A 13,843-nucleotide genomic window follows, 5' to 3' on the forward strand; every position below is an offset into this window, starting at 1 on the left:
ATAAATAATTAAAATCATATACAAAAGTTTGTTGAACTAAGAAAAAACACGGCTTCACATACGATTGCAACTTGTCAGGCTATCACACTTAAGTGTTTCTGTGAGGTTGTTTTGACAGTCCATTCCTCTGTATTTTGGTGTAGGATTGTTACAATAACGATTCCGGATTTTGTAGGCATTGTCACCACAAGGTTTGTCACATTTGCTCCATAATGACCATTCACTTTCACCTCCATGAACTTAAATAAAAGTTTTAATTTAAACCTAAACTTAAATATATTTTAAAACTGCATTTTAACATTTGAAATTTAAACACATTTAAATGTTTTCAGTATTTCAAAGAAGCAAACACAAAAAAGTAATTCATTCTAATATTTCTCTATATTTGCTTGCAAAGTACATTTTTTTTATTTTGAATATTTAAAAAAAAAAACAAATGCAGATTTCTAAATGGTCTTTTTTTTGCAATTAATTTACTTGGACAGGCTTCTATATTACATTCACCAATCACTTCTACAGAAATCCCATAACAATCATCACCAGTGCTAGAAGGGTTATCACAAGCTCTATTTCGCATTCTAAATCCATTGCCACATGTTTGATTGCACTCATTATAATCTGACCAGGTTCCCCATTCCCGATTAACTGCATGAATAAAACAAAAAGATTTCTTGTTTAAACTTTTGAAAAAAAGATTATTAAATTTTTAAAATTTTTTTTTTAAAATTCATGTTAAAAACCAGTGAATTTTTTAACTCTATCATTTTTATATTCATATACTGATTTTGCTGAAATAACTCTTAATTGTATAGAAACGTTTTTCTAAAGTTTATTTAACTTGTATAAGTTTATCTATCTTGACAAAAGATTAAGAAGATTGCTAGTAAACTAATGGATATCAAAATATAGATAAGTAGAACTTTAAAAAAAAATTATTCTTTAATGATGATATTTTTTAATACACATAAACCTTTGATGTAAATCTCTCAATTTAACATACATTATACTTATATACATTATAAAACTTCTAACAGAAAAATATATAAAAAAAAAAGACCTGGACATGGTGGTAAAATGCAAGGTTTTTGTTGAATAACTTTTCCTGTGCAGTTTTTAGTAAGACAATCACGTTTTCTTATTTGCTCTGAAATGCCACAGGTAGCTGTGCATACACTCCATGATGCCCAATTCCGAAAATCACTCTCACCTAAAATATTATGAATTAACAGGAGCTTTAGAAACATCTTTAAAAAATTAAATAATATGAAGCATATAATATATATAGGCGTAATATATATAGGTTACAGCAAGCAAAAGTTTAAGATAACAAAAAACTTTGGATGTTCAGAAAATTATTGCACAAAATAATCAAAATTTCCAATCATTAATTGCAATCCAGTTAATCTGATATTTTGCATGGATTTTTTCAAAGTATCAAACTATTAGTAATTTTGGAATGTTTTTCTAAACTACCAGCATTTTTACAATTAATTTTTTAAAAGACTTCTATTTTTGAAAAATGAAACCATCCACAATAAAACAGAAATATTTTAGCTAATTTATACAGTCATCACTTAAGTGAATTAAACATAACTCTTTTGTTGCTAAAGCTCCAACACTTAAAAAGATTATGCTAAGGTTTAAAATTGCAATTGCCAAAATTAACATGCAACATGTTATATAAAATAAATTTTTATTGTAAAATACAATGTTTATTGTAAGGTACATTTTCAGCAACCTCTAGCATTAATATATAATTTAAATAATATCCATAAAACATTACTGAAACTGATTGTGACAAGTGAATTATCAAGACATACGATATCCATAATCTTTTTTTGTTACACCTTTCAAAACAATACATTTGTTTAATTTAATACTAAAACAATAAAAGATAATTTTAAATAATATCATTATACTTGCGCATCCATCTTCACTACATGGTTTCTCTTCAATAGAAGGTCCTGAGCATTTTTCACCACCATTAAAGGGTGGGGGATTATTACAATCACGTGTGCGCTGCGTTTTATCACCTAAACATTCATTAAAACATTGTGACCAAGGACTCCATTCAGACCAACCTCCATTTTCTAGAATAAAACAACATTCAAGACTTTTGACAATTAACATCCAACTGTTAAAAAAAGCTGTTACTTATTATAAGTGGAAATTTAAGAAATATCATACAAACTGCTTTCTTATAGTTTTCAGGTCTTCTTACAAAATACCTTTTAACTGAACAGAATCACAAATATATGAAAATGATAAAACTATTACAAATTATATGCATGAGTTCTATTAAAAAGAGAAATGATGGTCATAAAATTAAATACAGACCATAACTCATTGGTTGGAGCTTTACTGGGTCACTGAAGTTTCCAACTCCATAAATTGTTGCAGCAGCAACTTTTACAATGTAGATCCCATCTCGACTAACATTAAGTCTGTATGTCATATCAAGGCGAACATTTTTATCCTCGCATGTTTCATTTATGTGGTATGGTGATATTACTTCAATGCATATTCTATAAAAAGTAATGTTACCAAACCTATATTGAGAGTACACATCTTTCATAATCAGTGTTATAGAGTCTGTAGTTTCACTTTTGTTTTCAAAATCCATTTTAATAGTTGGCCCTGAAAAATTTAATGTTGTAAAGAATTAATTATTAAGCTATAAGTGTAAAAAATGAAATTACATAAAGATTTGAGTTTGAATAAAATAACGTTTGCAAAAAGAAAGATGGAGATAAGTTTTAGAAGAAATAAAGAAGAATTAAAATGAAACTTTAAAACATTTTAATCAAAATTAGTGTTTTTTAACACAGATCCATACCTCCCAATGTGCGAAATTTAACATCTGATTTTTGTCCAGGCCCATAACTGGTATTAAACAACAAAATTCCCTCATATTGTGTACTTGGTGACAGGTTTGTAAGAGTAAAAATCCTCTTACTTTGACTTGAAAAGAAGTCTTCATGTTTAATGGGGAAAGAAAAATTTGAAAAATCAGAAGAATTGTCTTCTAAAATATCTAAACGAACAGGAAGCTTTCGAAACAGTATAATAAGATTTGTCAAATAACCACAAATTTTATTATCATCAGGCATCACCAAAGTAAAAGTGAAGCTATTTTTGGTTGAGTTACTCTCAATGATGTTTGGTGTTTCATAAGTTTCTTTAGATAAATTAAAACTTGATTATATATAAAAAAAAAACTCATGCAAAAATAAGTTATTATAAAGTAAAATAATATTCTACAAAGTTTAAAAGAAAACCAATTAAATTCAATAAACTTTACTTGAAGGCAAAGTTCGTTGGCAAATCATATAAATTTCCTGAAATACATTTCTTTCATCTGTCTCCACGCAGTAATTTCTGTTGCACAATAAATTATCAAAATAAAGCTGACTTTTAATTGGAACCATTTCGGTTTTGTTATGAGTGATTGTATCAACAAAACTAAAATTGTATGCTGAGATTTCCATTTCTCTACAGAACTTCTGATTTCCATGTATAGAAATATTCCATGAGTTTGAAGTAACATATAAAGTTGATATATTCAAGCAAGGGGGTGGCATTTCCCCAGTCTGAATAGAGAAAAGATTGCTGAAATCTCCACAGCCAGCTTCATTGCAAAAAGCAACTGAAAGGTTATAAGCTCTCTCTGGATAGAAACCATCCCATTCAAACTCTTGATTTAAAATTGAGCTTTGACTTAAAAATACCAAAATTGAACTATACTCACATCTAGAAAAATTTTGATATGACTCGATTTCCTTATTGTAGTTTACTCTCAGTGTTTTGTTCCAACTAAAAGGTACAGGAAGAGGAAGATTAATAGATTTTACTTGAAGCTGAAGAAATTTAGCACCTCTCCAATCAAGAACAAAAACTGGTTTAATTGTCATTGATACAACCATGGTCTTAATATTTGTCATGCTTAAAATTACTGGGATGACTGATGGCTCTATAAAAACAATTTTTTTGAAATATAAAAAAAACCCTTTTCATATACTTTACTCATTTATCCATCTGAAAAAATAAGGGAAAAATGATTTTTATATTTTACACACAAATAAATTACTTGCAACTTCATTGATCCAGCAATAAAAAGAAGAGTTAGATCCTCTCTCCAGAGAAAAAGCTGCAAGGGTCAGAAAATATAAGACATTATGTTTGGTTTCATTAACAACTATAAAATTATTTTTAGTTTCATATGTTTGGTAGCTGTATATTGATAAGCTATTTGTCTCATTAATACCAAACACATAGGCAATATCCACTTGATATTTTGCAGCAGATAAGTTAGCCATGTTCCAAATATCAACATCTGGTGGTAGAGGGCTCCAGCTAATATTTTTAACAGTTGAAGAAAATATTCCTTCAATACTTGTTGGTGTAGCTTCAGGTGCTAAAAAAAAGGGTATGAAAAGATTTTTTTAAGCAACACTAAAAACTAACAAAAACTTTTGATAACTAAATCTTTATAGGATAAAAGCTCATAAAAAATACACCTCCTTCACAAGATCTTAAACATGTGACTGATCGAACACCTTTTACTGCTCCATTTAGTGTGGTTGCATACAAAACTATACAAGTGTTAGTGTATGATTTGTCTGTAAGTAGCTCAATATTGTAAACATATGGATTTTCAGTGTAATTAACACTTAGCTCTTTAAAACTAAATATTTTTAAACATTAAATTCATATTTTTTACTTAATGATTAAAAAAAAAAGTAAACATAAAAAAATATAGAAAAATAGTTCAAAATATTCAAAAAAGTTCTAACTTTGTTAATTTCCAATCATTTACATCACTTTTACTTTCATTAATCAGATCAATTCTGCCATAACTGACTTTATAGTCATTCTTTACCCCACGCCAATTCGATTCATTTATATTAACAAATTTACACATTATTTTACAAAATTCTTTATTTTCTAAGGTACATTCATAAAGATCAGGTGCTTGAGCTGGTTCTAAAAAAATATTCTCATTCTAAAAAACATTCACAACAAAGACATTGTTTTCTAAAACATGCAAATGAAAACAAATAACAAATGAGGGTTTCACTTAAAAGGTTTTAACAAAAAATTAACAATCATTTAATTTGAGAAAGCTCAATAATTAAGTAAATAAGATAAATTAGTTAATCAAATTTCTCTCATCATCTATTTTCAGGTTTGTATGAGGAAAAGATGTTTAATATCTATTCCATAGACACTTAACCTATAATATGTTGGTTAAGTGTCTATGAAATAAATATTAAAGATCTTTTCCTCATACCATCTTTTTCCTCATATCAATTTCTTAAATATTCTTTTCAATAATATTTATCTATAGCACCATATTAAGATGGAAAATTCTATAACACTTAGTAATAAGTCTGCTGTAAGATAAAGAAAATCATCTTCAAACATGTTTAAACTTGATATTAACAGGTAATAACAGGTGTTAATAAAAACATGAATGAAATTTTAAAAATCTAAGCAAACAACCTCCTCTGCATGATTGTAAGCATTTCACTGATCGAACACCTTTTAATAGCCCATTGCCAGTTGTAGCAAGTAATACAATACAAGTGTTAGTGTATCTCTTATCAGATTCAAGTTTTATTTTATAGATGTTATTAGCCTCAGTGAAAGTAACCGTGGTTTGATTACACCTGATAATGAAATTGTTAGGAAAATCTAAGCTTAAACTAAATATTCATAAATAAAGAATAAAAAATTCTTTTGAAGTTAATTACATTGACAGCCCCCAATTGCTCAGATTATTTTGAATATTTGAATATGATTCAATTGGGCCCCAATAGATTTCATAATTAAAAGGTTTTCCTTGCCAACTCGTAGAATTTATTTGGTAAAAAATGCATTCAATTGTACACACTTTCTCACTTAAAACAGAACAGTTGAAAAGGTCAGGAGCTTGTAATGGTTCTAAAAAAATTTAAAAATCACTGAAATATAAATAAACATTTTGAGTGTAGGAAAAATGAGAAAGAAATATGAGAAAAACATTTTTTTAACTGCTAACACAAACTTATTATTACCAATAAGAATCACATAAAATAATACACATGCTACAAACTAGAAGACAAAGATTTATTTAAATCACTAAAATATTCTGGACAGTCAAAGGAAAAAAAATTAATTATCTCCTTTTTATATTCATAATTACTACTAATCAATATTCAAGTTTTTGCACTTCAGTTTAACAATTAATTTTGATTTTTTTCAAAACACAAAATGAAAAATGTAAAAATGATTTTAAAAAATATTCACAACATAGCTATAAAATGCAAACATCAAAATATTTACCTGATTCTGCAGATACAAAACTTGAAAAATTGCAATTAAATTTTCCATAAGCATTTAGGTCTTCTCGAGCAATACTCACTTTAAAGCAAGGTACAAAAGTAGTGTATGGTGTCAAGGAGGTAATGTCTATATAATCTGTATTTAACACTTCAAATTCATCAATGAAGACTTCACCAGTTAGGGTAAGCACTTTCATTCTCAAACTCAATGTTGCATGACCAGGGATAGGACTTTCTTTCCAACTCATGTAATGACCATTCATTTCATAACTTGAAGTTGCAACAAGTTTATCTAAACAACTCTAATAAATTGTTATTTATACTTTAAACTTAGAAAGTTTAAATTAGAAAAAAATATTTTTAATCATTTAGTAATTTCAATATAAACAAATTTTACCGGAATTCAACTCATTTTGAAAATCTTGGTACTTAACTTTCTTATCTAAAACAATAAAAAGTTTTAAAAAATGCTTTTTTTAACAACACACACATTAGGTTGTTACATTATCATGCATAACTATATGTTATATAATAGCTCAACAACAATTAAAGTTATCACCAGTCCTTAATCCATAGACTTCTAACTCTACCAACATTGCTGGAGTATTACTTTCAGTCATTTCATATCTAACATACTGACCACTAGAGCATTTGACACAAACAATTTCTAATACATCTAAAGCATTGTTGGAATCATTATGTTGATTACACAAAGTAAAATTAACCATAGATGAATTGTTACCAATTTTGACAATAAAACCAGACATAGTATAAGCATTTCCTGGCCATGCATATAATACAACCTACATATAATACAGCCATACATATAGTACAACTGTCCTTATAATACAACCATGCATGCAATAAAACCAAGCATATAATACAGTGATAAATATAATGTAACTATAAAAATAATACAAATTACTATATATCAAATAAACCAGGAGATGTTTATGAAAGTAAAACTAAAAATCAAGAAATATTTATGAAAAATTAAAATTTTACAATAGGATTTCACAAAGTAGTTTAACTACTTTGAATAAAGATTCTATCACAAATGAAGGTAAACTCTTTAGAATGTCAAAAATGTTAAATAGATCTTTTAAGTTATTACCTTGCAAATTGTATTTATGTTATTCAAATTAACTTGAATCCAAGATGATGTAATTTTTTTGGTAGAAAAAAATTCAAATTTTAGGCCATCAGTTATACGATTCAAGTAAATATACATTATTTGATAAGTATCAGATGATGTGACATTTTTTGATTTAGCCAAGTTATTGCCTAAAAAAACTCAATTCCTAATATTCAAGATACAGTATTTCAAATGTTTTGATATAAGAAAACCACTTTTAAAATGTTCAAATAAATGAAGAAACTCACTATTTTCTCTGTCAATTGTTGATAGCCAACCAGAATCTAAGTATTTGTGAAAAAAAAGTTAAGCATTTAGAGTTTAGGACTTCAAATATACTCAACTATAATCACTTATTTATTTCACCTCACCTGAAATAAATAGAATATTCATACATAAAAATTAAACAAAAGTTGTAAAAACTACTTGTTAAAGTCATTACAAAATATGTAGTTATTCCCTGACCAATACTCCATGGTGAAGCACCTGACTTTTTTCATTAACTTTCAATAAAAGTATAAACTATCACAAAAAATTATATTAAAACTTTTTTTTACCAGTTCTGCAGACTTTTAGAAATTCTCCGGTTGTTAATCGACTGTTATCACTTGATTCATTTATATTCCAATATCCAGCAAAATCTTGATATGAACTACTGGTATAAAAACCCATCTGAATAGAGCAACCTGAAGGGATTCCATTTAGATTCACAAAAGCAAGGCTTTGTTTTATCTGAATTCCTGTGTATAAAAAACTAAGCAACTAAAAGATAATCATTTTTGTTTTGGACAGGTCTATGAATGAAACTACAGCTTCTAAATTACATAGATTAAGAGTACAAAATTGGTATCTTATCATTTCAGTGATATTGTCTACCATTCTTATTGGTTGTAAAGATATTTTTTGTAGGCAAAAAAAACTACTAGACTCTTTGCACATTTAGGCAATAGAAACTGTAGTGAAAAATTGTTTTTTTTTTGTATACTTATACTTCTTGTTGAAAAATAATATATATATATATATATATATATATATATATATATATATATATATATATATATATATATATACAGTAAGTCCAAAAATTATTAGCCAACCCTTGCATAAATACTTTACATTTGTTGACATATAAGAACTATAGAAGATAATTATTGTGTTCTGTTACTATTTGTATATATAATACAAGTTTCAGCTTTTCACTTACTTTTGTTTTTGTTACATTTACAAATCAATATAAGTTTGTTAAAATCACATACAAAAATTATTGGCAAAGTGGAAAGTAAAGAAAAGAATTCTCTTGAAAAGTTCTGGAACTTTTGTGATTTTTTTCAGAATATTACAGAAATGTATCAACATTATATCTAGAACCACTAATCAGTACAATTACTGTCTAGTTGTACTACAATCAAATAAAATGGCATCTAGAATGAAAGAAATTACAAATCTTTGAACATAAGTAACTCAATACCAGTACAGTGATACTCAACGAGAAGTTGCTGCTAAGATATTACTTCCTTGAAAGACAGTGTATTACATAATTAAGAAATACTGACAGGCAAAATGTATAGGTAATTCTTACATGACGACAAAATGGGTCAATATTTCATATATAACAGCAAAAATAAAATAGTTATGCTAGGGTTAGCCAATAATTGTTGAATTCACTGTATTCATCTCTCTCTCTCTCTCTCTTTATATATATATATATATATATATATATATATATATATATATATATATATATATATATATATATATATATATATATATATATATACATATATAAATATATACATATACAGTGGTTTTCATAAATTTAGAAGCACTCACTTTTTTTTTACATATATGTAAAAAAATACTTAAAATAAAAATAAAATAAAAGTGCTACCGCTATGTTTGATATATAATTTAATAGAGGAAGTGAAACTTTATTATAAAGTACCTTAATTTTTTTTACAGGATGTTTATTACTTATTCTATACCAATTAACACAAAAAAGTTAATTGATAAGCTTAATTTTATTTTATTCATAAATTTAGACGCACAATCAAAAAAGTCTTATATCTTGTTAGTTAATAGTTAAATAGTAGTTTTTTTTCCATATTTCTCATTAATAAGCCTAAATTAATTGATTTTGTCAAAAAACCTTATATAAATATAACTTAGCTGGAATTAGTTAATCATTATTTAATAAATAAACAAAAGTTAAGTTAGTTTTGCACTAAAAAGACGCAAAAATTGGGCAAAAGACGTATCACTCAAGCTGAAAGATGGCAAATTATTGCTCACATCAAAGAAGGAACCAAAAGTAATAGAGAAATCGCCAGGTAAATTGGAGTCTCTGAGAAATGCGTTCGGACAACAAAGCAAAACTTTCTTCACACTGGTGGTGCCAGCGAGAAAGCGAGGCCAGGTAGACCCTTGTCAACCACCAGAAAGGACGATAGTGCCCTTTTTAGAGCTGTCAGAGCTAATCCAAGAATTAGTTACAAAGAATTGAACATAGAATTCAATACAACGCGAAATACATCTATTTCTAAAAGCACAGTCCGTCGAATACTCATCAAATACAAGATTGGATTCTACTCTGCTTTGAATAAACCGCTCTTGCGTCCATATGATAAACAAAGGAGACTAAAATGGTGTCGTGAAAGAAGGTATTGGACAATAGAACAATGGAAAAACATGACGTGGAGTAATGAGAGTAACTTTGAGCTAATCAATCGCAAATCTAACATAACAGTCAAAAGAATGGCTCACGAAAAGTATTACACCAGGTACATTAGACCGACTGTGCAAAGTGGAGGAGGCTCAATAGGAATCTGGTCATGCTTCAATTACAAAGGTGTTGGTATGTGCCAAACATACATCGGAAGAATCAACTCCAGAATATACGTAGAAGTACTGGAAAACAAACTAAATCCGTCAATTGACCTGCTTATGCTCAATGATAAACTATGGAAACTTCAACAAGATGGCACTACTGCACATACTGCATACTATACAAAGAAGTGGTTCAACGATAATAATATCAAGACAAAACCGTGGCCTCCATACTCACCTGATTTGAACCCAATTGAAAACGTTTGGGCTTGGATTGATTGTGAATTGGCAGAGGTTCAAACTTCCACACTTGGCCAGCTGAAGGACGTCTATAAGGAGACCTGGTATAGGGTCCCAGAAGCGATGTGCAAAAATCTTGTTGAGTCTATGCCTAGAAGAGTTCTTAATTGTATTAAAGCAAAAGACGGATACACAAAATAGTGATTGGTTCATAAATTACGTCTCCTAATGTATCGTGCGTCTAAATTTATGAACAATTTTTTTTGTCTTATTTTTTTAATACCATGTAGTTGTACCTAATTATTACTTAGCGTTTGCATTTTTTTTGTAAATTTTTTTTAAACTTTGTATTCTGTATGTATTTATCTAATAAATAGAAAAAAATCTTTTTTCGTTATTGATTTATTGTTAACAAACTAAAAATTTAAATTCTCAAATATGAGTGCGACTAAATTTATGAAAACCATTGTATATATATATATATACACTATAGCATACAAAAGTTTAGAAACAACAAATTTTTTCAGTTTTTAAAGCATAACTTTTCACAAACTTTCTCAAATCAACTGAAGTTTTTACCAAATCTTCTTTTCATAATACAAACTACAAAAATTTTAAATTATAACGATTAATCAAAATTTAATTTTTATTTGAAAATCCTTCCATGCAAAAGTTTAGTAACACTAGCATACCCTGCAATTTAATCAAGTTTTTCTTAGAAAAAGCATAAAGACCAAAATATTTGTGAAACTTAATAATTTAACAATACTTTGAGATATTTTTAAATCAGTCATATATAACTAATTGCTGAAATATTTGTGAAATTTTATAACTCAAGTAATTTGTTGTATTTCAAAATCATGGGAGATGCTAGAAAAGTTTCAAATGAAATGAAGAAACTAATTATAAAACTTGTGGAAAAAATGTCTTGCAGAAAGATTTATGATCTTTATGATGTTTCAAAACCAGGAATAAGTCACATCATCAAAAAAATTTTGTCAGCAAAAAGCTATTGAAAACAAGCTTCGGACTTGAAGATCTAAAATTTCAACTGGAAAGGCCCATATACTATTGGTAAGGTTTTCCAAGAGTAAGCCAAAATAAAATTTCCAATAGATCAATCAGGTCAAAATTCCTTTTCTCTGACAAATCAAAGCTTATGCTGTTCACTAGTTACAGAAGTAGGTATGCCAGACATCTAGTAGACTAAATCCAAATTATCAGTTACCTACTGCTAAACATGGCAGAGAAATGTTATGGTTTGGGGATGTTTTAGTTGTGACAATGTGGGTCCCATTGATTGATAGTAGGTATTATGGACCAGAGAGTTCATTTAGACATCATGAAGAATGTAATGCTGCCACATGCAAGCAATAAAATGACTCGCAAATGGGTCTTACAACATAATAATGATCCAAAGCTCTTGCCGGATCTGTTGAAGATTATTTGAAATCACAAAAAATTAAAGTTCTTGAATGGCTCTCACAGAGTCCAGATCTTAATCCTCTTGAGAAAACCAATCTACAAAGACCATATATTTGTTTTAATTAAAGAATGTTGGTATAACATTTATCAAGATGTTCTCATCAACTTTTCTGACTCAATGCCTTGCTGCTGTAATGCTTTTTTGAAGGCAAATGGATATGCCACCAAATGCTCTTTTATTGAAACTATTGAAAAATTGACAAGTTAATAACTTTTTATCGAACTTCAGATGCTTCTAAACATTTGCATGGAAACCTTTTCAAATAAAAGTTATCTTTTAATCAACAGTTATAATTTATAATTATTGTGGTTTGTATTATGAATTGAATTATTAGAAAGAAGATTTGGTAATAATTTCAGATTTGAGAAAAGTTATTCTTTGAAAAATGATAAAAATTTAGTTTATCACACTGCTGTGTGTGTGTGTGTGTGTGTATATATATATATATATATATATATATATATATATATATATATATATATAATCAAATTACACCTGATAATCACTAGTGCATGAAACTTTAGGTACTGTTATATAAACAAAGCTAATTATTTAGTTTGTATAATAATAATATATTCACTCTACTTATACTATTCTGTATTGAGCACTCTTACTGGAAATATTAACATAAATTTTACAAAACAATATATATATATATATATATATATATATATACACATTATGAATATTAGCAACATATTCTTTTTAACACTTGAAAGTATTAATGTTTGATTTAATAAATTCATCAAGATGGTCAAGTAACAACTTTGCACTTCTAGCAATAAGTGTTTAAATGCAGTGTTATACAAAAGCTTTATAGGGGAAGTATATCTTTTGTAAAAATTCATTTAAGATTCAAAAGAATAGTACTTTTATTTGGCTTTAACAGTTCAACTTTTTAGAGAGCTCATTAACTACAAAATGAAAAATCTAGTAAAAAAAGTGAAGTAATTTTTGGAACATTTCTTTAAAAGTGTGATGGTTTGTATGCTTTATCAGTAAATAAATTAAAAGTGTTTGATTAGTAAAGCCATTAAACAATAACTTACCATAATAAGTTTGAATGTAGACAATTGCATTTTCACACTCTTGTTTAGTTAGAACATCCATATTTGCAGCACAAATTTTTGATGGGTAATTCATTATCCTATACTCTTAAATTTTCATGAAAAGAAATAAAACCTTTATGGAGTGGCTTAAATGTGGAAATAGTAGTAAAATAATAATAACAGCAGTAACACAACATTTCATTTCATCATGAATTTTATAAAATGGTAAACAAATACTTATTAACTTAGTTAAAAAATCTCAATTTTTTATCATTTAAATTTTTTATCATTTGATTTTTTTATCTTTTGACTTTTTTGTCATAATTAAAAAAATCAAATGATAAAAAATTCAAATGATAAAAAATTTGGGATTTGTAACTAAGTTGATTTATCATTTAGATAATCTTAGATCTGTCAGATATAAAGTACAACTCACTACAATCTTGTAGTGAGTTGTACTTTATATGGTATCTGACAGATCTAAGATTATCTAAATGATAAACTTACATGTCATTAGAAACCAGCAATCCATAAATAATAATACATTAAATACTTTTCTGCAATTATTGTTAACTATTTAAAAAGTATATTGGATACTATTCCATAATCATTTTTTCATGTAACCAGATTTCAAAACTAAAAAGAAGAGCAGGACTTACCTATTTTTTCAAGAGTTCTATTCTCTATCCCAACACTCCACCACCAAAAATATGGAGAAAGCAAGTCTTAATTTGTAAAAAAAAAATATTTCAAATAGCAATAAACTATTTTTTCTATCTTCCAAAGC

The 13,843-nt window shown here is 27.5% G+C and overlaps 2 protein-coding genes across 11 annotated transcripts in view; one reads left to right on the plus strand and one right to left on the minus strand.

Moving 5' to 3' along the window:
- LOC145186566 (uncharacterized) overlaps nt 1–13,843 on the plus strand; it is a 337,374-nt gene that overhangs the window by 212,161 nt on the left and 111,370 nt on the right. The gene's annotated exons all lie outside the window — the stretch shown is intronic.
- LOC149892194 (uncharacterized) overlaps nt 1–13,843 on the minus strand; it is a 37,540-nt gene that overhangs the window by 15,443 nt on the left and 8,254 nt on the right. For 5 of the 10 annotated variants that reach the window (XM_090077430.1, XM_090077432.1, XM_090077433.1 and 2 more), the window contains exons 7-26: nt 13,716–13,781; nt 13,057–13,161; nt 8,016–8,198; nt 7,707–7,742; nt 7,438–7,607; nt 6,883–7,126; nt 6,721–6,765; nt 6,325–6,615; nt 5,754–5,943; nt 5,503–5,669; nt 4,794–4,983; nt 4,518–4,684; nt 4,088–4,414; nt 3,302–3,970; nt 2,837–3,178; nt 2,338–2,637; nt 1,920–2,090; nt 1,058–1,207; nt 478–645; nt 63–239 (exon numbers count right to left, since the gene is read on the minus strand). In XM_090077430.1, the coding sequence (XP_089933556.1) occupies nt 63–239; nt 478–645; nt 1,058–1,207; nt 1,920–2,090; nt 2,338–2,637; nt 2,837–3,178; nt 3,302–3,970; nt 4,088–4,414; nt 4,518–4,684; nt 4,794–4,983; nt 5,503–5,669; nt 5,754–5,943; nt 6,325–6,615; nt 6,721–6,765; nt 6,883–7,126; nt 7,438–7,607; nt 7,707–7,742; nt 8,016–8,198; nt 13,057–13,161; nt 13,716–13,781 (4,158 nt within the window). Of the gene's footprint in view, nt 1–62; nt 240–477; nt 646–1,057; nt 1,208–1,919; nt 2,091–2,337; nt 2,638–2,836; nt 3,179–3,301; nt 3,971–4,087; nt 4,415–4,517; nt 4,685–4,793; nt 4,984–5,502; nt 5,670–5,753; nt 5,944–6,324; nt 6,626–6,720; nt 6,766–6,882; nt 7,127–7,437; nt 7,608–7,706; nt 7,743–8,015; nt 8,199–13,056; nt 13,162–13,715; nt 13,782–13,843 lie in introns of those variants that run through there. The other 5 variants (XR_016449518.1, XM_090077434.1, XM_090077436.1 and 2 more) reach the window with 5 other exon arrangements.

This window comes from Hydra viridissima, unplaced genomic scaffold (assembly GCF_058129835.1).
Source record: "Hydra viridissima isolate aposymbiotic clone 2 unplaced genomic scaffold, HvirCarnegie_v1 scaffold_2, whole genome shotgun sequence".
Classification (NCBI taxonomy): Eukaryota; Metazoa; Cnidaria; class Hydrozoa; order Anthoathecata; family Hydridae; genus Hydra; species Hydra viridissima.